General features: G+C 48.3%; 1 protein-coding gene across 41 annotated transcripts in view; it reads left to right on the top strand.

Moving 5' to 3' along the window:
* The window catches only part of Celf4 (CUGBP Elav-like family member 4), a 280,589-nt gene that overhangs the window by 70,593 nt on the left and 185,810 nt on the right, over nt 1-24,186 (top strand). For 39 of the 41 annotated variants that reach the window (XM_031365182.1, XM_031365181.1, XM_031365163.1 and 36 more), the window contains exon 2: nt 6,209-6,291. In XM_031365182.1, the coding sequence (XP_031221042.1) occupies nt 6,209-6,291 (83 nt within the window). Of the gene's footprint in view, nt 1-5,960; nt 6,087-6,208; nt 6,292-24,186 lie in introns of those variants that run through there. The other 2 variants (XM_031365197.1, XM_031365195.1) reach the window with 2 other exon arrangements.

Raw genomic sequence — 24,186 nt, 5'->3', positions numbered from 1 at the left:
GGGGGGAGGAAGGAGAGCCCATCACATCGGGAGCCTTTCCTTCTGTGATGATTACACCCCAGGCTTCAGCCCTGTTCGAGTTGGGCAGGAAATTGTTCTTCCTTCACTTCACAATGACAAGGGCCTTTTATCCTGGCTCACGGGGGCTTTGTAAATTACTGCCATCATCTCGGTACAATTAATTCTGCTGCACTCTGTTTTTCCACCACGTGGGAGAGGGCTCCACCCACTTTTCTAGGCACCACCAATGCCCCTTATCTCATGGTGGGTAGTAGGCTGCTCTGTTAGAGAAAGGTAGACACCTTGACCCACAGCTTCTCCTGCACACGCCTCTATACCACCATTCTGCCTGTCTCTTCCCAGCTGGATTCTTGTACCTGGGCCGTGTTGTTTTATTCCTGCCCGCCTTCCTCCCTCTCTTCCCGTGTTTATGCCCCAAGGTTCCCAGTCTCTCTTTCGGCCTCAGTCATGGGTCTCTTGCCCCTCTTTTTTTTTTTTTTTTTTTTTTTTTTTTTTTTTTTTTGTATGCGTTTGGTCTGTCAGCCTTCCACCTAATCCAAGAGATATAAAGATGGTGTCTCCACCCTCACAGAATGGTAGTTTGTTCAAAGACACAAGACATGAAATTGGCAAATAGAAGGGTGAGTAAATACAAATGGGCAGCCTGAAAAGGTTAGGTGGCTATATAAAGACAAGCAAGCCTGGGCTAGTGTATTCAGCACACAGCAGAGTGATGAGTGCCAGGGCAGAGACAGGTCAGGGTGTGCCAGCAGAGGAGAGCCACCTCCAGCTGTGAGGAAGAGGAGGAGCCTAGGTCATCAGTTGCTGACAGGGTACTGTATTCATTTTCTCTCCAATTATGTTATTTCATTGTCCCCACTTCCAGCCAGATGGTTTCCAAAGTTCCTTATCTCTCTAACAAACTGGGGCTCTATTCTGCTCAGTCCAATGCTTTATTAAGGAGAGAAGAGAGAGTGTGGTGACCCTTGAAGGGTAGAAGGGCAGCAATGAACTGGTGGAAGGTGATAGAATGAGAGCTCGGGGTGATGCCATGGCTCACCCAGAGATTCCCTGGGCCACTTGAATAGTTTCTTCCTTCAGGGCCACACACACCTGGGAAGATCTCAAGAGTCCAGAGAGTCTGGCAATGCTCTCAGAACAACTGGCTCCCCATTCCTGGATTCCATTCTCCAAACACCAATCCCTCTCACTCAGGTCTGGGAACCAAACTTACTTACACTTACTTACAGCTCGCCAGGCAGAGAGCCTGCTCCAAAGCTCAGGCCCACACTGTCCAGTTCTAGCACAGAGGAGACGCTGAGGTCACTGGGTGTCTGCCCCACCACCAGAGGATTGTCCTCAGGTTGGATTTGCAATCCAGTTGATGCCTGGCAATGTGTCTGTCTCCTCAGCACAGACTATGGGTCCTGCATTCCGTGTTACCTACTCTCGTCAACCTTATTTTCACTCCACTCTCCTCTTTTCGCACAGATTGGTTTTTTTTTCTTGAAAGTTAATTATGCAAGTGATCTGTGAATACAGTCTGAGTCTAAATGTGTCAAGCCAAACAAAAAGTGTAGAATCACCACAGGGATACATCCCCCATCAGCACCTCATGCTCCTGTGTTCAGCTCCCTGTAACTTTGCCTGTAAATACAGACAACAGTGCATACGGAAGGAGTGGGATATGCCTCCACTGTGTACTCATGGCATCGATTATCATACAATTTGTTTCTCCTCTCTGATGACGCTGCTTTCTGTGTTGGTACATTAAAGATGATTTTACCTTTTTAACTACTGTAGAGAATTCAGTTTTAAAATAGAAATACTCTTGCCTTGGGGACATTTTTTAGGTTTTCAGGTTTTGTTTTGTTTTCTTTTGTTTTGTTTTTCCTCTACTCCTAACAGCCACAATGGACTGTTACTCTCTCCTCTCAAAGCACAAATACCAGACCATACACTTGTAGGATGGGAACCTGGAGAGAACGACTGGGCTTGACAGCCAGGAGGAACCTTTATGTCCTGGGTCCCATCACGGGGAGGTCACACCCTTCTCAGAACCTTTAAGGCCCCCCAAGGAAGCCCTGTGACTAGACCCACACATCGTGTGCAGTTATAACTATTCCACAACAGGATCTGCTTGCCACCCACACTGTGAGTTCACATATGGCCTCTGCAGGGAGAGCTCTGAAGGATTCACCATGCAGCCTAAAACAGTGAGTTTGGCTGACTTAGTAGCTGCCAAGCTGAGACTGGAAAGTATGTCCTTCAAGCTACCCCAGCTTCACAGCTCAGAACCCCAAGGTACAGCAGTGAAGAATGGGCTGTAATAGGTAGCTGTTCAGGTGGAAGCTGTGTGTACCTCTGCTCTGTTCCCGCATAGGTGATCTGTGCCCGTGTCTGATAAGGTTTGGCTCCTAGGATCCCACCTTGGCCTCTACCCCAAACCCATGGTTAGGTAGCATATCCTGTGAGGGCAAGCTCTCCTCCTCTAGCCTCCTCTCTACCAAAGCTGCCATCTCTAGGGCTCTGCTCTCATCTCAGCCAGGGCACAAGTTAGTCCTTCCTTGCAGTCTGGATTTGGCATTAAGAGCAGCTTATCCATATCTGCCTTCCTCAAAAAGTCTTGAGTGAGCAGACTAATCTATCCTGCTGCCAAGTGGAGTCCAAATCCAACCGCTGGGAAATGGCTAGAGAAGGACCAGAGGCTTCTGTGTGAAGCTGGACCTTCCACACAAAGGGGAAGAGTGACAGTGGATGAAGGACCGTGCTCTGCCCTTCCCCACTTCCTGCATCACAAGAGGGAACACGTATCCAAAGCAGGTTCAGCTTCGGTTAACAGCCACTGGTTAATGGATCTCCCTATAAGCTTCTAAGAGGGATTACTGTCCCCAGGTTAGATATAAGATAGATTAGGAACCTGTGACTCAGACAAAGGAAGCCCTGAGTGAGCTAGGGCTTGGTACAGGGCTTTTCTGAACAAACTGTGCATTAGCTTTTTCAAGGAATTCCAAAAGACAGGTGTCTTAGTCAGGGTTTCTATTCCTGTACAAACATCATGACCAAGAAGCAAGTTAGGGAGGAAAGGGTTTATTCAGCTTACTTCCACATTGCTGTTGATCACCAGAGGAAGTCAGGACTGGCACTCAAGCAGGTCAGGAAACAGGAGCTGATGCAGAGGCCATGGAGTGATGTTCCTTACTGGCTTACTTTTCCTGGCTTGCTCAGCCTGCTCTCTTATAGAACCCAAGACTTCCAGCCCAGGGATGGCACCACCCACAAGGGGCCCTACCCTCTTGATCACTCATTGAGAAAATGCCCCACAGCTGGGTCTCATGGAGGCACTTCCCCAACTGAAGCTCCCTTCTCTGTGATAACTCCAGCCTGTGTCAAGTTGACACACAAAACCAGCCAGTACAACAGGGATGAGTGTACTGTCAGGCCTGATCTGGAAGCCCACGGGAAAGAAAAAGGCAACCTGCAGTGACCCACCCAGTGTCCACCACAAGCAACCTCAGACTCTGCCACCACAAAGGAAGCCCATCATAGTTATGTCATCCATGGGGCCTAAGGTAGCTCTTGGCAGCTTCTGAACACAATCTCTGCTGACCCCACCATCACTGCCGCCCATGGCCCTCCAACAAGTTAGCCAAAGAGTTTGGGCATTCAGCGCTCTCAGTAAGTAAGGCACCTCTGCCCTGTTCTGAGCAAAGAGAAGCAAGCAGATACAGAACCAGATGGAATTCTTGCCCTCATCTGGGCATTAGGAGATTGCCAATCAATGAGCAAATGGATATTAATGTCAGGGTGACAAATAGGAAAGGAAATAGGGCAAAAGGTCAGGGGAGATGAGTATGCTGGAGGTTGGGATGGTGGTGAGTGGATGGGCTGAGAGAAGTGATGGAGGGGACCATATCCGATAGATGCTTGAAGGAGATGCAGGAGGAAGCAGGCCAGGCTGGTAGAAGGAGCGCGGTGAGGAAGTAGTCACTGTAGAAAAAGGATCTAAGACAGAACATGTCTCATGAAGGCCAGGAAGGGTAAAGGAGCCAAGGGAAGAACTAGGAGCAGGCCCTGAATTCAGAGGTGGAAATGGCAGGAAAAGGTCACTTGGTCCTGAGAGGGGGTTCCTAAAAGACCCGGGTACATGGCAGAGCTCTGGGGTCTCTTGAAAACAATGGAAGAGAATCGTGAGAGCTGGACAAAAGCAACAGGTTACCCCTCCAGAACCCTTACTTTATTATTCTGGGCTGTGAAAACAGTATGGTCACTTCCTGCTTCTCCTTCTCTCACTTCCTCCTTCTCTCCAAACCTACCCCTGACCTTGTCCCTAGCTGGCTTGCCTGCATGCAGCCGAGCCGCTAGCTGCCTCTCTGTAGCTGGCAGAAGACAAGGCCAACAAGGGGACAAGGGAACAGGAGGAAAGACGCCCCTGGGAGAGGCAGGCGGCAGCACGAGGGACGACGTCACAGGGCCTCTGACCGCTATTCATTTCAGTCGCCTGTGTCTCCATCAATAACCGTCTGCCAGTGACCAGGAGGGAAGAGGAGGGAGAGGGGGGAGGAGGGGCAGTGTGGGCCTGGTCCAGAGGAGGGAGGACGGCATGGAGACTCCTTGGCAGGAGGTAGAGCCAGCCCTGGAACGGGAGCTTCTGTCTCCCAAGATCTATTTCCTTTTTTTTTTTTTTTTAAATCTCTGTTTCCTCTTCATACACGTTCCCTTCCTGCCATCTCGCCAGCCGGCAAAGACAAGGGAGCAGGATTTCTACATCAGAAGGGGAGGGACAGAGGTTAGTGGGTACAAGCTTGATAGTAACGCACAGCAAAGGACATTGTGGGGACTCTGTGCATCAAGTGGCCACAACAAGCCTAATGACTAGAACTGTTGTGTGTACCAGACAGCCACTGCCAGCTGGAGAGCCTCCGGAGAAAAGAGCCTGAGTCTAGCACAGAGTAGGCATTCACGAAGTCCATGGCCTTGGAAGAACCAGAAGGCACGTGGATAAACAGTCAGGAATGGATGTAGCCCATGCAGGGACTGGAGCAGTCAGAAACTGCTTCAAGGAGATTCATGAAAAGGACTGGGTTGGGGGCAGTAACCATGGTGACAGTAGACTGGTCACAAAAATGGGTGGGGAGTAGAAGGACTAAGGGAGGCAAGTAGGGGACCTTTCTCTAGGATAGAATCATGGATAGCTTGGCAGACAAGCCTGTTTTAGCCAAAGATAGCCTTTACAGTTTTACTGTGGCTTCCAGCTCGAGTTGCACGTCAGCCAAGCTGCATTCATACCCTCAGACAAGAGGAAGAGGTCCCTATAGCTAGTCACCAAACATTCTGTTCCTGGGTCGTGGTGCCTACAGATGGGCACTGAGCCCTCCAGTGAGCAGGTCGCACCGCACGGAACACTCTAGAGTCCCTGACACGAAGCCGTGTAGTGGGGTTGTTACCACGGCTCAGAGGAAGAAGTGGACAGGACTTTGGAGAGCATGCTCAGTTCTTTTCATTGAAGAAGATGCAGGCGAGGTGGTATGAGGCAGAGCTGTCCTCGAGGAGTTAGAGGCAGAGCACTGGTAGGCCTCAGTGGGCTTGATAGCCCAAGAAACCCTTCAGACTAGGAGGTGTGTGAAGACCCTCAACCCAGCTTTGACAGCAGGAATTGGGGCACAGAACACAAAGGACATATGACAACCCTATTCGTTTGGTTAAGACAACTGACCTACTCTGGCCTTTATCTGGAAGGTCCCTGACACTTGTATTCCTGGGGGTACCAGATCAAGGAAAGAAGCCCAGGCAAGGAGAGCCAGGGGAGCTGAAAGGGAAAACTGCCTCTTCTGAGAGGTGTAGGGGCTTGCGTTGAAACTGATTAAAAACAACACTGACAGGGAGTGGGGGAGACGGCAGAGACGCCTGAAGCACTAGGGCGCAAGGACAAGAAGAGACCCACGGGCAGAGAAGGGGGGCGTGGGGAGTGGGGAGGACTCCGCGGAGGGAGCAAAATAGAAAAAGCCACGGGAGGAAGGCGAAGCAGACAGACGGGAGACCGAGGGGCAGGGAAGCTCCGAGGAGAGAGCCCAGGAAAGAGCGAGGTGGGGAGAGCGGTGACGAGCAGGAGGGCGGGAGAGTGGGGCGGGCGGCAGGGCGCGGCGGCGGGCCGGGCCTGGCTGGGGGCGCCCCCACTGACCCTTGTCGCCGCTTGCTTCCCTCCCAGGCTGCGCTTTCCTCACCTACTGCGAGCGTGAGTCAGCGCTGAAGGCCCAGAGCGCGCTGCACGAGCAGAAGACCCTGCCCGGGGTAAGTGACGCCGGCCGCGGCGCAGCCGGCCGCGCGCCGACAGGGGGCGACTTCGGGAGGTCGGGCAGCGACGCGCGGGGCGGGGACAGCAGGGACCCCGCGGCCCGGGCTGCCTCCCGCTGAGCCCCCGAGCTCGCGCCCCGGGGAGGGTGCAGGGGCCGTGGCTACAGAGCTCGGACGCGCCCGTCGCTACGGCTCCTGGCCGTCCAGACCCGACGGGGGAGGATCTTGGCCGTGGCCCGGAGCCCAGGCGCAGCTAAAGCGCACACGGCCCGGGGCGGGGCGCTGCATGTCCCGGGCCTGGAGCCCCGCACTGTCGGGCGATGCCTCCGATGCTCGCCTCGTTCCCAAGAGCAGCCAGCAGGGCCCCGCCGGGGTCCGGCAACATAGGCTCCCTAGCCCCCGGCCCCGATAGGAGGGGCGCTACCCGCCGCCGCCAGTGAGATCACCGCGGTTTATTTAAGGAGCCAGCCCTCGTCTTTGATAAACTATCGCGCCTTGGCCCTGGTTTATAGCTTCTGCGCGGGGGAGAAGAGAATTATTTATGGCCCCCCTAACTGGGTGTGATATCAGCCGTGGCTATTATCGAGGCTAGTTCATCACCATAAAATAAGAAGTGTCCCTCGGGTCAAGGGTCTGCGCCGTCTCTCCTGTGGGTTCAGAGAGATTGGGTTGGAGGGTTAGAAAATATACAGCTGCTGAGCATCTAAAGATAAATGGAAAGATGTGTGTTTGTGGGCATAGCTTAAAGAATTTGTAAATAGGCAGGCGTATACAGTGGGCGCTGCTGGGAAGCACGTGTGTTCTCGATGCCTGCACACCTATGCTTAGGACATGCGTGTTTACATTCTGACCAAGTAAACCATATGTAAACATAGGTTTCCATTTCTGCCCTGCAGCAGGGAAGGTTAACCAGGTAGACAGGAGCAAATGGTACACCCCCGAGTGAAGCAGCAACCACCTCTACCCGACCCCCCCCCACCACCTTGCTTCAGAGGTCTTTAGTTAAGGTTTAGTTAAGGGTCGAGAATGCGGGATTACACAGGCCCTTCCTTCCATTATGACAGCCTTTGTATTGTATTTTGGTATTTGTGATTGCAAAGCACGGGGCTGAGTCATCTTAATAACATAGCCGCGGATGCAAATGTATGGAAATGCAGGCGCTCACAGATTTTGTGTGGAGCGGGGCTTTGGCAGGGTGGCCGTTCCCAGTTGGTTTTTTTAGTGGCGCGACTACATGCACATATATTATAGTAATACTTTCTGGATGCTCTCTGTGGGATGGCAGAAATGTGCTCCACGTTATGCGTGACGCATCAAGCCATATTGTAAGATAGTCAAAGGTTTCTCAGAAGGGTTGTACTGATTAATAAAGTGTTTATGGCACTTTGTTTGGGGGGGGTGATAGATATTTGAGAGCCACCCAAATGGAATAGAAAATACCACATTGTTATTGGAGGCCCTCCATCAGCTTGAGAGAGATTGCTGTGGAGTTTCATAATGGCTAGAAGCCGGAATCAGATGGGGAAACAGAAAGAGAGATGGTGGGAGGAGGGTTAGGATTTTTGAAAAAGGAAAAAACGACTGTGGATTGTTCCAGATCTAACCTTAACTCATGGTTGTTTATTTTACATATAATAGAATAGCTAAATGATGAAGTGTATTAGTTCTTTAATAATTTATAGAAATACTTTGATGTTGCAGTAATTACATTAAAGGTCACATATCAAAGGTAATTTGGTTGAGCAGCTGTGATGGTTTCTCAGAAGCAATCAATATCACTGTCCGTGGTGCTGATTTCACCAAGGGGCCTGCCAGATTAAAGAAGGCTTATTACCAGGCAGAAAGGCCCAGGGGAAATCAGGAGCACGTTGGAGCGAGGCACCAGCCCCCCTTCCGCCGATAATTAACACCATTCCCCATAATCTGCGCTAATCCTTCATACTGGGAGATCCAGTGGCATTTTTCTGAAATCACAAAGACAAGTTGGGCAAGCCTGGGAGAAAAAGGCAAAAAGAACCATGAATATACTTGGCAGAGATGGGGTGAAAGTAGATGCCTCTGGTGGGAGTCAGAAACAACCCAGGGTTTCCTTTGATGCTGGGAATGCCATCCTTTCTTCCAAAGATTCCAGAGAAGACTCAAGCTCACAAACCTCGTCATACAATTCTCTAGGCAGGAGGAGCTCACACGGAGAGACACATGACGAGGGGGAGAGGAGGGCGGAAATAGAGTAGCAGCTACAGGTTCTGAGAACACACTGTCCCCACACAAACTCGAGTGCAGACAAATGGAAAAACAAAATGACCAGGTAAAATTATGCTCTAAAGTGGAGTCATTTTGATCGGGAAAAGCAGAACTGCCATTATTATTGTGAGCTGGTTTTCTCCTTGGAGATCAGAGGAAGCATGGCACCAGTAAATGCAGGGAGAGGTAGGTCCAAGCAAAATGTTCTTCAACCAAATCATGTGTTCCTGACTGTGGACACTGAGCCTACCTATGCCTGTGTGGCTGGTAGCGAGGCACAGGAGAAACCTCTTCTTGTCTGGGCTGGTCATGTTAGGTACCCCAGTGAGCACCCTCCCTATCTGACTAAGGAGAATGAAATTGAAAAAAGAACCTGGAGAACTGGTAACCTCAGTGATTTAGGCACTTTTCCAGACTTCAAAATCCATTAAAATCAATCCATTAAAACCAGCCCTCTACTTTCTTACTGAGGAGAGATAGGAGGGAAAGCTGGTACAGGCAACACATTCTGCCTCCCAGCAAGTTACAAAGCCAGCGTCCCCTCACAGCTAGAAAAAAATAACCCATTGTTGTACACAAAGGCACATAAGGGCACATGCACACACCGCTACAGCCAGCAACAGCGGCACAGTGGCAGCAGCTGGACCAGAGCCCCTCCTCGCTCGCCTTCATCCAGGAGAACAAGGAAGCTCAAGTTTCTCTTGGGATAACTAGAATTTTAGGGAACAAGTCCCCATTGAGTGTTCTTCTGAATCAGAGGCCAACTGCCCTGGAAATCGGTCTAATTGAAACTGTTTTGAGAGATGATGGAGTCATCCCCTCGACCAGTGTCACAAATGGATTATTATTCTTGAATGTGCCATGATTTCAGTAGAGTGGGATTACCAAACCATGAAGCCTCATCATGGTCCCTGGGAATAGGGCCTCCTGCCAGAAAGTCAACATAATGCACTTTATGATCTCTCTCTCTCTCTCTCTCTCTCTCTCTCTCTCTCTCTCTCTCTCTCTCTCTCTCTCTCTCTCTCTCTCTCTCTCTCTGTCTCTCTCTGTCTATCTGTCTGTCTCTCTCTCTCCCTCTCTTTCTCTCTCTCTCTCTCTGTCTCTCTCTCTCTCCCTCTCTCTCTCTCTCTCTCTCTCTCTCTCTCTCTCTCTCTCTCTCTCTCTCTCTTCTCTCTTCTCTCTTCTCTCTTCTCTCCTCTCTTCTCTCTTCTCTCTTCTCTCTTCTCTCTTCTCTCTCCCATCTCTCTTCATTCTTTCCTGGCTGGCTGGCTGGCCTTCTGAAGACCAAGCCCTTCCATGTTTACAATGCAATCATAGACTGTGGCTTCTCAACCCATCAGAAAGCATTTCCAATGCATCCCCTTCCCTCTTGGAGTTGCCCATCAATCTGGGGACAGAAGCCACACACATAAACATAACCAATAATGAGAGACCATAGAGGTTAAGATGTAGCGGCCTGTGTAGTCAACTACTTAACATTCACAGTGAATACTTGCTAAGTATTATATGATAAGCATGATGCTGCATGTCACCTCTCTTGCCTCCGATTCTTTTCAAAGCCATCCCGAATGAAAGACACAATGATCTTGATCACAAAGTTGATAAATAGTTCTAGATCTCCCACTACCATCGAAGTTCCTCCCTTCTGATAGTGCTGTCAATTGCTTTAGAACTTTCAAAGTGACAAAAATGGCTATGGGTGGATTTCAGGTTTCCTTCAGGATATGAGCAGGTAGGGAGAAAGTCTAGAGTCATATGACTATGTTAGAGGACCAAGAAACAGCCTAACGCTATGCATGCCCAGGAGGGCAGAAGTCGGACCAGAAAGCCCACCTGAAAGAGAGGTGCTCATGCCCCGTACCATCTCTGAGAGCTGAGCAGAATCTGGGAGTGCACAGGAGGCCTTGTGGAAGAACTGCATGCCTTAAAATACAGCCCCACTGCAGAGTCCCAGCTGCTCCAGCCTTTGGGGCTTTGCAGGGGATTGTCTTCCAGGGAGAACCCATCTGTTTCCAAAGTTAGGAATATGGGGCCTAGGGGACGAAGCTCTGACTAGGGAAATGCAGAGAAAGTGATGAGAGGTGGCCAGAATTACTTCTTCAACAGCAGAAAGTTTCTTGGCCAAAGCTGGGAAAAGTTGGGGACTGAGTCCAGTTAGCAGGAGGCCTGAAGGCAATGAGGAGGAAGCTGTGTGGTGGGGAGCTGGCATGCTGGAAGCGAGCTGCTGCTTCTTTGTAAACATCGAAATGCCAATCTGCTAGTTAAAGACGGGCTTTTGTAACCTCGCTGGGCAACTAACATGTGCTGTTGCCTCCCACCCACCACCTGAAGACACATGGGAGACAGGCAATGTCCCCGCCATCCACACTCCCCAACTCAGATCATTGTGGTGTAGGGCTTGTCATCTTCATGGCAAATTAGGATGACCTTCTATGAGTTTGTTTAGAAGGCTAGTAAGATGGAAAATTGACCAAATATAAGGTTTGGGTGGGGCCTTTGCACTCCTGTCCCTTCTAGTGTCTCCCTCGGATCTCCCTTGCTCTTGATTTCATTTAATTTTTTTCTCACATCTTTTGACCTGTTTCCTCCTGTTCTACCTTCTGAATATTCTCTTTTTGCCTTTCATTTCCACCCCCTCATTTTTCCTGTCCCCTCAGTGTCTTTTCTCCCTCCCCTCCTTACCTCATGGCTCCTTTTACTTACTCCATCTTGGCACATGTAAAAGGCTCTAGTGGGACCTCCACCAGCCTTCAAGGGGGCTTCCCTAATGAGGCCCCTCTCCCTCTCAAACTGCCCTGCCATTGAAGGATCCATCTAATTTTATGTACAACTGTAAAGATGAATGATAAGTAGAAAGGATACAGGCAAGAAGATGAATAAATTATAAAGGGCAAATGATGACAAGCCTGGGGTCCCCAGAGAGAGTGATATGATAACAGAAACTAGAGACGAATTTATGAAGGGAAGAGTTAGCATGCTCAGAGGCTGTGAATTCTCCGAGGTAGTTTTACAACTCCTGGTGATCGGCATAATCAAAGCATTTCGGTTTAGAAATATGATATATTTCTACTTGTCTGTCTTGCAAGAAGTGTCGGGTATGTCTCTGTATAGTGAATCTGCATCCTGCCACGACCTGTGTCTTCTCCCACAGTCTCTGCCACCTTCTGCGTCTCTGTTTGAGACAGTAGTGTCACAGCCAGACTCACGTGCTCCTCCTGCTGTCCTTCTGGCTGAGTGTGATACTTTAGGGACAAGATGACAAAACACCACCCACTGGAGGCTTTAGCCACAAAAATGTATCTTGGTTCTTGATTCACAAACCAAGATGCCTGTAGGGTTGGTTCCTCCTGAGGGCTTAAGGGCAATGTCTCCTACGCCTCTCTTCTAGCTTCTAGATCTGGGTCTCTGGTTGGCTACAGGTGTTCTGTCTGTGGCTTTGTCTTATAGTCCTTGGTCCACTATTTCTGTACACACGTGTTTCACTTCTAAAGATACCAGTCACATCAGATCATGGCCCATCCCAAGGACATTTCCTGGGTTCTCTGTAAAGAACCTGTTTCCAACACATTCTTACTCGCAGGTAAGACTTCATTCTTTCTGGCACAAGCACAGTTTAATCTGTGATATTGAACAACGTACTACCTTTGAGTATTCCATGGCAGAAGGAAAAAAGATCTTCAGTGAGGCCTGTTCTTCTGTGGGGGGAGATGAGTGACATATCATTTTTCCTTCCTATAGCCCTTAAAGAGAATTTTCCATCTGTCCTTTAGATGGCAGCCCTTAGGTGTACAATTTAGTACCCAAAGAACATTGGGCATTGTCTGAAGATGCTCCTGGCGTCTGTGAGGAGTAGCCAGGGATTAGTCTATATATTCTGAAATGCACGTGGCAGTCTCCCCAGTGATGGTCTGGCTCCCCAAATGTTATCTGTGCCAAGGAAGAGAAACTGTTGAAGGGCCAAAGGTGGTGTAGAAGACAGGAAAGACAACAAGCTCAGAGGCTGAGCCTTCCCTCTTAGTGCCTGGTTCTCATTCACTTTGAGGACAAGTCCAATGGTCCTCATGATGAGAGGAGCTGGAGGTTGTAGTGAACAGCTGGAACAGCCAAGTCCATCTCCTACCTCTGGGTGCAAAGCTGGTGATGCCTACTTCATGTTGTAGCCTTCAGGTAAGACTCAGCCCAAGACCATTCCCAGCTTGCTCTCTCCTTTGACTGACATGAATCAAATGATCTGAGTGACATGACCTGAGAATTTGCTCATGACAGAGAAGTAATGAAAACCCAGACCTCCTAAGCTCATCCATGGGGCACCTCCCTCTTCCTTTGGGAGACCCTCTCCCAACCCAACAGAAAGCCCACGTGTCAGGCTTATGTGCAGCCCAGCATCCCTTTGCTATGTGACACAAATCTGATCCCATTATCCAGAAGGCAATACCTACATGAAGGGAGTTCTAGAGCCTCAGGAGGAGAGTCAAGGGACTTTCTATGCAGAGACATTGTCAGCTGGACCTACAGCACACGCGGTTTGCCTTTCTTCATCCAGCCCTATGTACCACTACTGCCATTGCAGACCCTGCTTGCCCCTCCTGTAGAAAGAGCTTGAGTCCTCCCCACCTCAGGGCTTTGTTCATGCACCTTCCTCCTAGATGTGGCATTGCTTCGCTGCCCTGTATACACTGGCTTTCAAAGTTCACATAAGCTTATCACACAAATGAATGTGGACCCAGAGACGTCCAAAGCCAAGTCCAGGCCTGGCTACGTGCTGTGGATGCTAAGATTCTCTATGAGTCAGAAAACACCTGTGCCCTTTAACCATGGGCCTGGACTCAAGAAGGCATGTGGTAATGGATGTGGCCTGGGGATCTAGGTTTATGTACAGCTGTCAAAACAATCCATGTGACTCCTGCTCATCTAAGATCCTCCCCAGAACCACCTTCTAGGTTGTTTGCCTCTGGAATCCCTTCTAATTCTGATATTCTTCATGTTTCTAATAATAAGAGAGCCAGCATTCCACACATTGTTTAAGAAGACAGAAGAAAGGGGTGAGTGGGAAAGCTCTGCTCTCCACTTTGACTCACATGGAACCAACAATCTGTATGGCATGAGCTGAGAATTTTCTCATGACAGAAGTGGATCGAGAACCCAAACCTCAAAGGCTCACCCATGAGGGTGGTCTACGGCCTCCCACCTCTGCACTCTGCTCATTCTGAAGAGTCCAGAGAGGTATGTTGCCATTTGCAGCAGCACTGGCCTATAGTGATACAGCACAGATATCTTGTCCCATGTTTAAAACAGAGCAAAATTAGTAAGACTGTGCTTGGCTGGAGATGTTTATAATGTGGCTGTAATGGGAACTGTCTGGTGGTACCAGAAAGATAATCAGGCTGCCCTGAGGAATATCATCCCCAGTGGTAGCCATTCACTTCCAGACCCTTGCCCTGCTGGTACCTTCTCTATAGGATAATCAAGGTAATCCCTGTGCCCTGTGAGACAAAGCTTTCATCACCTTTGCTTTCTGTCCCTCAGAAAACCCAGCCAAAGGCCAATCCTTTCCTGGATTCCCCAGACCCCCAATGCCCTTACATACTCATCATCTTCCTTCAAGGGTCTCTGTTTTCTATTTCAGTTGTCCTTTTCTGGAAAACTCCCATTCACCCTCAAGGCCTAAGTCTGACATGTGTTCTCTGTGCAGACTCTGTCTATGCGATATTTGTAGTCCCCAGAGTCGTCCAGCACTGCTTGTTAGTCCCAAAGTCCCCTGTTAACATCACATTTCACATCTAGAGACCCAGTCACCAGTGCTTGCCTTGACCGGTTCAGAAGAAGACATGGGGATCTATGAAAGGCAGCTTCTCTCTCTGCACAGTGTCCTTTCTGACCATGGCATCTCATAAGGACACACAACCAGGTCAGTCCTCATAAGCCCCCTTATCACATACAGTCACCCTAGAAGGTTTCCAGCTTAGATTTCCCTGTTAGGCAGGCTTGGAAAGAAAACAACCCTGGCTTTGTGGTGTTGAGTGCAGGGAAGAAAGGATATAAGGAAGAAGCATTGACCCCAGGAGCCACAACTGGTGAGGGTGTGAGTGGTGGGTGTGTGTGATGTGAGGTGTGAGTCCTCAGGAGAGGGAGCCTAAGGTTGCCACAGAGCCTGTGCCTGCATGAGTCTTGGCAAAACTATTAAAGGGTTTCTCAACCTTTGATCAGAAATCAAGCCCAAGACACAGGATTTCTCTATGAGCTGCTACTTCTGGCTGGATGTGCTTTAGGACTGGGGGTTCATTTCTTTTAGAGAGCATTTGTGTGGGTGAACAGAGGACAAGATTCCTCTGTGTTTTGGACCAGTGGGGTTCCAGAACTGTGTGCTGCCTTGAACCATCAAAGATAAGCAACCCCAGGTGGTGGTGGCAAAAAGTAATATTGTTCTTTATCAAAGTCCTCATGAAAATAGGTGTAGCAAGAAAAGCACTAGTGTTTAATGGGACGAGGTCTTTCTAGGGCCTCCAAGTCTATTGTGGTGTAAAAACCTATCAGGATCAAATGCATTTATGATATGCCCTCAGGCAACCACCAGGGGGTGCCGGAAAGGTAGCTTTCTCTCATGGTGGCACAAGAGCTTGACCCAGAGCCTTGTACCTAATTCTGTGTCCAGAAGAGAGGAGGCAAAATGAAGTCAAGCACCCACTCCTCCCTTGAGATATCAACAGCCTGTGAAGATGCCATCCTTCTGGATGACTTGAGTCTGAGTTTCCTATTTTCTATAATGAAGTCACGTGTGTGAGCCCTTTATATGCTGAGAATCGCTATAAATATCTCAAGTCTAGTTATTAGTGACAAAACAATGATGTGAGTGTGGATGACCTCCAGAGTTCTTTGCAGTAGTGCAATCTGTGATTCTTAATTCAAATTTGAAATAGAGGATAATAAAAGTATAAAATGGTTCAAATATGCAACTTGGACTATTTGACCTGTTTTATGTGGTTTTTTTTTTTCCAGAGAAAAATAATGGCAGTGAGCCATCATAACCAGAAATTGTCCATGGATGGGGAGAGCAGAATTCTGATGGGTTTGTAAGACAGGAGGAATTGGAAGGGTGGTATGTTAGTTAGCTTTCCATCACTACAATAAAATATGATACTTGGGATCTTCTACCTATTGTCAATTGGCCTGTTGCTTCTGGATTCACAGCAAAGCAACCTGTCATAAAGAAACAGAGCCACATAGATCAACAGCAGATGAGGGCAAAAAGGAAGGAGAGATCTTAGACAATACAGTCCCTTAAAGGGGGCATAATTCCTGATTTTCTAAAGACCTCCCATAGGCCCCACCCTTAAAGACTCCACTTCCACATTGTGCTAACTTGAGGACCTTTATGGACATTCAACATCAAAACCATAGGAGTTAGCAAAACACATATATAAAGTATTGGGGGATGGAAATCTGAACTTTCCTCCTACCAGGACTGAGAATAAAAAGGTGTTTAGAGAGTGAAGGGCGTTTCTTATACTGCACTCTTTAGAATCTCCAGTCCCTTACAGTCAGTGAGTGCCCATCATCTCCAGGCAAGTGAGCTGTCCAAGATCCTATACATACTGTGGCTTCAGGTTCAGAAAGTCTCCCACATCTAATACACACAGAAACATTCTGAAACCCCCTGACTGAATGCCAGAATCCCCACAGAGCTTCAGAACCTCATTTCATACTCCTGGTATCATTTATGGAACACTCTCAGGCCATTGTCACCCGTATAAAGCTCCCTGTTGTTTGAATGTCCCAGACTAAATAATGGAGATCAGACTGCAAGATCACTGCAATAGCATTGCTAGAGCTTTGTTAGAAGAGTCTTGGGTCATACTTCACATGCCTGACTCATGACACTCAAACTGTACCTTCCACATTGGAACAAAATCCCTAAGGAATTAATAACCATGAAGGCATGTGACAGTTCCAAGCCTAACCAGAGGTGTGGTGACAAAATGATATCCTTGTCTAGGGGAGACCTGTAGTTCAGACATGCAAGTGCTGGCATCTGTGAGTAAGGCCACTGTCAATGAGGTGAGAATAGCAAAGATTCTGGGCAGGGTTCTGTCTGCTTCTGCTGCCTGAAGGCTGGCAAAACACTCTCAAATAGGAGAACAGGTATGGAATCTTGTCTCTGCAGCCATGGTAAGAACCACCATTCACTGAGAGCTCAGTATGTTCCATGTTCTCTTCAAATAGCTCCATCAGTACTGCTGTTCATAAGAGAAAAAAGAGAAGAGGCTTTCCCAAGGCTATATGGTTAAGCATAGGTCTAGCCAGGGCACCAATACCATTGAAAAGCCAGAACTGCACAATGCCAAAGACAGTACCACCATGCAGACCACACAGGTATCCATAACACAGACTCTGCTGTTGGTTCATTTGTATAACGATGTCAGGATAAGTTTCGTCTCTTGTTGTTAAACAGTGATTTTTCTGGCTTGGTGCATTGTATCTACCAGAAAAAAAAGAAGAGACTGCTGCCTCCATCCCTTATCAGAAATGCAAGAAGCCTCCCTGGGGTTCCCTGCCCAGTAGACATCTATATATGCCTCAATAACCAGGGTCATGTCACAAAGCCATGATCATAAGTGCTTATGTTTATAAAGGAAACAGGAGTGGACATTATGGGCAGGGACCAGTAAACGTTGCCCCCAGACTAGTAGAGATGGGCAGAGGTTACAGAAGAGCAAGCTGGGTAGAACAATATTGCAACTCCACTCACAAACTACATGAGTCCTGAGTTCAGACCACGAACTCGCTAGCCTTACCCTGGCCAGACTGAGGTGAGCCAGGGAGGCAGACCTGCTCTGCTCTCTATTCCTTAAGACGTCTCTTGAGACTCAGTCAACACCATAGACAAAACGAACCCGGGCCATCCTCTGACTTAGGTCAGCACCCTGGATAAGACCCACTCTCACCAACTGACGTTAGTCAGCACCATGGACAAGACTGGTGGGTCACCCTCTGATGTAGGTCAGTACCGTGGACAAGATCCACTCGGACCACCCTCAGATTGGGTCAGCACCATGGACAGTGATCGCGCATGCCCTCCTCTGGGGAAATCAGCACCATGGACAGGGACTCTGACTCCCGTTAGCACTGTGCACAAGGGCCACTCACCTATCCCTACAAGAGGTCTAACTGACCCAAGAACAGGTCACAGAGGACAATGTAAGGAATAAGTGTGACTCTAATCGAAGGTCCCAAAGATTCCCCTTGCTTTCCCGTTGTCAAGCCCCACAATATCAGAACTGATAAAATCTTCCAATCCAGTCCTACTAATTGCCTCTTTCTAAGAGGACACTCAAACCCTACGTGTCAATAAAACAAACCCCTGCTAACTGAGCAGGCTTAGGGGCCATACTCACACAATATGCCTTCCAACACCAGCTCCATCACTTTGGCGATAGTCATTTCACTTCTCAAAGCCAGTGGTGTGTTTGTACAACGACAACCCATGGAGAATATGACACAGTGCATATAAATCCCTAAACACCTGTTACACACAGGGGAGGTGCCCACTGACCTGTTGATATTCTATTCCCTTGATCTTTTTTGACGCACCTCTGCTCCCATTTCCCTTGATGATATAGCCAGAAACTCCCAACCATACAACCCAGCCCAGGGTGGTCACAAAGAAAACCTTCAAGCCACACCCATAGAATAGATAGGGTGACACGAGTGCCCAGGAATATGGCTGCACCCTCCTGATTATTCTGAGGCTTGGCTATGTTTGCAGAACCGTTTTATTTGTACCTCAGGAGAGTTGTTAGTTAGGTTTTTGTCCTAATGAAATGAGTGATCCCTGTGTGAGAAATGCCCATTTTTATCTCCACCTCTGGTTCACAAACTTTACACCAGCAAAGGAGTAAAGGGAGCCCGGAGACTACAGAACCAGGAGCATTTCCAGTCCTCTGAATGGTTGGAAGGAACCAGCAGGCCCTTCAAGACAGGGAGACAGAGCATCTGAGATGAATATGCATTCAGCCTCTCCCAGCAGCCCTGACAGCTGGCACCCGACAGCTGGAACTGCTCAGGGCCTGCGAGAAGGTTTTTAATTCAATTCAGTAAGTGTTTCCTGAGCACCCACCAGGAGCGTGGCCCTGCGCTGGGTGCTGTTTGGCAGATGGAAGCAGGAGAGGGCAAGGACCCCCGCCTCCCCTTGGGGCTACCCTTCTGCAGAAAAGGAAAGGTGTACATGCCAAGCAATTAGAGGACAATGGATTGAGACTCAGGCTGCAATTCAGAGCTCACATGGTTCAGGAGTGCTGAGAGGCAGTGACTATTCATTGAGTCTCTTCGGCAAATCACTGTGGCCGGACACAATGGGGCAGCCTTTCAGGGATGGGAGGGCTGTGGGTGGACAAGAGAACCTGGAGATAGCATGCCCAAGAGATGACAACATGAACAAAGGCAAGGAGAAAGAAGGTGAGGTTGTAACACGTTTACTCAGAAAGGGGCTGGGGTGGCTTTATAATTCAGGAGGGGATTGCCACCCAGTGAGGAATATAGTTCCTTTCTTTTAGGTGCTTGGGTACAGCAGAGGTGTCCCACCTAGGAAAATGACCACTTCACCACCGTGTAGCCTTTGCAGATGAAGACCTGATGTGAAAGCCTGGTGGTGGAGGGTCATCAGAAACAGAAGTCGGGCACTGTGAGTGGCTCACCTCAGTTTCTCTTCCCAAGGCAGAATTGGCAGTCCTGAGGCACACGAGGGTGATACTGAGTATGTACCTGGAAAAAAACACATCCCTTGATTCTCAGAAGATCCTGCTAGTAGGAGGTAGAAAGAAAATGTGGCTCTCCCTGAACCTCTGAAGCTGTTGGGGGATGTTGCACTCCTTTGACCCATGGAAAGCTATGCCCACCTGCAGAGGAAAATCTGTACAATAGGACCATCCACATAGAACTGCCCCAGGTCCTAGCTATCGTATCGTTATTCATGGAGTTTCTTTGACACTGATTTGTAATAAGAGAGAAAAGGGAGACTCTTTCATACACAGAAATGCAGAATATAGGCCTAGCCTGGACTCCTGCACTGTAAATGTCTTCCTTGTATCCTCCCTGGTCCTTCAGCCTTAGAAATACTGGATGTTGTTGCCATTCTATGTTCAACCCATCAGAAAACCTTGCTTCTTCCTTTTGGGATATAAAAGCTCAATGCCATGACTAAAATGCTTCTCTGCCATTATTTCTCTCCCATGAATCATAGAAGCTCTGAAAATTAGAGTTGGAAGGAACCTCAGCATCACCCGCCTGCTCCCATTTTGAATCCAGCTGTGGAAATGCAGACAATTGGCCACAGCTCTGTTGAGTTGCAGCATCTTGACTGGCTCTGTAGTCAGACCTTTATTCATGATTGACAGACTGAGGTAACCCACTGGAATTTACAAGAGTGGGTAGGATACAAGCTCCATTAGCATCCATATTAAGGGGTGTGCTCTGATCAGTTTTATTACTTCGGAGTAGACAGTCCAACAGAGCTTCCAAGTTAATGTCCTGCCAAGCCCGCTTTAAAGAACAGATACAAAGCATGTGTAATTAGCACAGTAATGCCATCACATAGCACAAGTACAGTACTTGAAAACACTATTCTCCGTTGAGCATGGTGAGGGCAGGCTTCTGTAATTTCAGCTACTTGGGAAACTGAGGCAGGAGGATCACAAATTCAAAGCCTACTTGGAATACAAAGGACATTAAGGTCATCCTAGGTAACTTACTGAGACCCTATCTCAAAATAAAAGCCCATGAAAATTCTGGAGATGTGGCTCAATGATAGAGTATTTGCCTGGTATACATATGTGGAGCCCAAGGTTAATCTTTAGCACCCCAGGCAATTAAACAAAAAAAAACATTATTTTCTTAGACATATTTGGAAAAATGGTCATTTTGTCTACACTCACTTGGTGATCAGTGTTTTGTATGCTAGAGCTGGGAGTGTAGCTCAGTTAGTAGAGTGTAGCTCAGTTAGTAGAGTACCTATCTAGCATGCACAGATTCTGAATTTGATCCCCAGAACAAAATTGATGTGGTGCCACATACCTATACTCTTAGAATTAAGGGGGTGGAATCAGGAAGATCACAAATTCAAGATCATCATCAGCTACATAATGAGTTCAAAGCCAGCCTGAGCTCTATGAAACACTTCTCAAAAGGAGTATTATGTTTTGTGTGCATGTGTGTGTGTGTGTGTGTGTGAGAGAGAGAGAGAGAGAGAGAGAGAGAGAGAGAGAGAGAGAGAGAGAGAGAGAGAGAGAGAGAGAGAGAGAGAGAGAGAGAGAGAGAGAGAGAAAGAGAGAGAGAGAAAGAGAGAGAGAGAGAGAGAACACTATGGACTTTTCAATGGTCAATTTCTCTTAAATTCCAAATTATCCTCAACCTTGTCTTAGTAAGTGTCAAACTCATAGACTTCAAACAGCTCCTTAGTATTTAGCATCTGTCAGACAAAAGAAACTCAAAGTGTCCAAACTAAACAGGCCACAACCCAAGAAATCTGTCCCTGGTAGGTGTGAGTCCCCATGTTGCAATGTACTCTAGCCTGAGAGTCAGAGATACAGCTGATGACATTAGGAGGTGTCCAGGGGACCAATCTGTGAAGGCAAAGCTACAGCCTGACCCCTATTTGAGCCCCATTTGCTCCTGCCCCCAAGTTTTGGGAACAACAGCTTGTGCTATTTTCCTCTCTTCTTAGTAAATGATTTATCTGGGAGAACTTCATATTTTCTTTTAGGACAAACTGAACTAATGTGATGTGCTTGTTTTAATTTGCAAGGTTAACTGATCTAATTATCGACTGCATTTAGTTAAATCCAGTGCCTGGGCCGGCTGCAGGTGTGGGCTTTGAGTCCTGCCAACAGGAAATCTCTGAAAACAAGCTGATCTAACATAGTGGCTCTACTGGTATGAGAACTTCCCTAGTAATTTATTTAATTAATAATAACTCAAGAATTTACTAACAGCCAGAGATAAATAGAGGGTATGTGTTTATTTATATTAAACAAATGTACAAAGAACCACTAGCTACTTCCTAGGCCTCCTTCACAGGGGACATACCTTTCTAGCTCCATATCACTGTCTGTGTTCCTAGGCTGAGTAGAGAGCTGCCCTGGGGACTCCATATGAATACAGGAAGGGAACCCTTCCACAACAGTGCCCATGAAGTGAGCTGCTCCGGAGTGGGCTTCAGACCTGGAGTTTCTAATTGAGCCAGAAGGGTTGCCCCACTCCTTAAGAGCTGACTCGGTCTTGCAAAGCACAGGTTCCACAGAAGGAAAGCAACGGTCCCCTAGTACTTGAGCTGGAAAGACGCTTTCTGGAAATGGTGCTTTGGACTGAATGTTACTTCTGTGGGTCCCGGGAACGTAACATGAGCAGCAGAAGCCAACTGGAAGGGAGTGGAACAGCTGATGGACATGCTTGACAATTGTAATGTACGGCTAGACTAGATTAGGCTAACTTGAAAGGGGTCTTGGAAGGCAGATCGAAAGAAAGTGGGCAACACACCATATATATATATATACATCCTGAGAAAGTTCTGGCTTTGTGAGCCTCCCTCTTCTTTAACCCACTAAGAGCTCCCTCCAGTCCACCTGGAGCTATAAAAACTCTGCCAGGGCATCCCAGGATGCCAACACTGTTTGAGGGAGTGCAAATGGAATGATGCATGGCCAAAATCCTGTTAGGCTGTATTGTTTGAAGTGTGGATCAGGTCCAGCAGGCAGCTGCACTGGAAATGCATTTCCTATAACCTGAGGCCCAGATGCCGGACATTATGAGTCACTCAGCACTGACCTCCTTCCTAACGGTGTGAAGCTCTCCTCTACCATGTAAATGGCCTTGAATGAAGCTGCATTTGCAAAGCCACATGTAAACATGCGTGATTGTGTAAAGTGGGGGGAGGGGGGTGTTTGTGCGTGCATGAGTGCACATGCATGCAGATCACAGCTAGTGTACTTTTGCAACCCACTCTGAGTACATACACCTGAGAACATGACTTGCATATACACACAATTATATACATATATGTATATATATATATATATATATATACATATATACTTTGCTGCTGCTATGACGTACACACCCACATGTATACACACACACATACACACACACACACACACAAAACATGTGCATGCACATATGCTCTTCCTTGGCCTCCCTAGGAACTGAAGGAGACTGTGACTCTGTAGAGTCAGGCAAAGATAAACTCTTGATTTCTGATTCCCAAAGCAGTTTGGACAAGGTCCTCTGAAATGTATTAAAATGCTAATCACAGCATTGTCTGAACCCTGGCAGCTGTGTGACTTGGGGGGAAATAGAAACAGAATGGATTGTGAAGCCTGGAGCTTCCTGACTCCTGTCACGCATTCTCTCCACTCCACCCCTGCTCCCCACGGGCTCCATAGGCCTCTACTGGCTCCAGTCTGCTCCACAATGGGCTGAACTCTGATGAGCAATAATCCCAAGGGTGTGAGTCCTCGGCAATAACAAAGCCCTGCCTTTCTTCTAGCTCAGCCCAGAGTTCTTCCTAGCGAAGACCCCAGACGAGCAGAGCCAAGTTCCTCTGTATCTCAGAGATGGCTTCCTGCCCTCTTGGTCTCCTTACCTCAAAGCCCTGCAGACCCCAGACACCTCCTCTCAGACCAGCTGAGACCTTGCTTTATGTCCTCACCAACTCATGCCGTGACCTTAGCACCTGCTCGCAATCTCTACCTTGCTCCATCTATTCCCTGGCACCCCTCACTAGTCCAGGCTTCTTTGCAGCCCAATGTCACCCTTTTTGGCAAAGCTTTCTCTATCTGAAGTCAGCTGGATATGCCACCCTGTTCCCCATGTTCAGAGTATGCGATGTATACCGAAGATTACTAGAGTTGAACCGTGCCCCTCCACCTGAGCCTTTGCCTGGATTGTGTGATCTAAGCATCGGTACAAGGGCTAGCCTGGCCAGTTCTCAAAAGCTGTGGCCATTGGGATTTATAGGTGGGAACCTGAACCCCTGAGACCAGTTAGGCTTTGAAGAGAGCCATGAGCGGATACCCTGGAAGTAACTTGCCTTCTTTCCTGGTACCTGGTACAAGATCTGGTCAGCCTGTGTGAGCACAGGCCTCACAGCAGGCTGCTTGTGCCCACATCCTCCACCCCACCTTATAAGAGCCAAGCTCCCAGCATAGCACAGTTCCATTTTTCCTCTTAAGCATCAAACTGTCATTTCACTAAACACCATCTGGAGACTCCTGGCTTCAGCTCCTCTTTTCTCCAAAACTCTTATTAATGTGATGGGTGTTTATTCCTTCTTCCTTCTCTCAACTTCCTCTGGAGCATCTCAGCCCTGTGGCCTGCAGACATTCATCTTATCTTCTGGGAGCGCCATTCTGCTAGGGCGGGAGACTGTCTTCAGCTTGCCTCAAAGCAGCTGACAGTGACAATGAGCATCCACAGAGAGAACAGGAGTGAGCATGATGCCCCAGGAAAACAGTCCCAGGCAGCCTTGGGAGGGGGAAGGCAGAGGGTGACTGAGGTGGGAGCTCAGCTAAGCAAAGCTGTAGTGGGATAGCTTGCCTTCCTTGTTGCTCTGATAAAACACTCAACAAAAGGCATGGAAGGAAGGAGGGAGGGCAGGAG

Source organism: Mastomys coucha, unplaced genomic scaffold, assembly GCF_008632895.1.
Source record: "Mastomys coucha isolate ucsf_1 unplaced genomic scaffold, UCSF_Mcou_1 pScaffold13, whole genome shotgun sequence".
NCBI lineage: Eukaryota > Metazoa > Chordata > Mammalia > Rodentia > Muridae > Mastomys > Mastomys coucha.
This window is presented reverse-complemented; position numbering and strand designations above follow the sequence as displayed.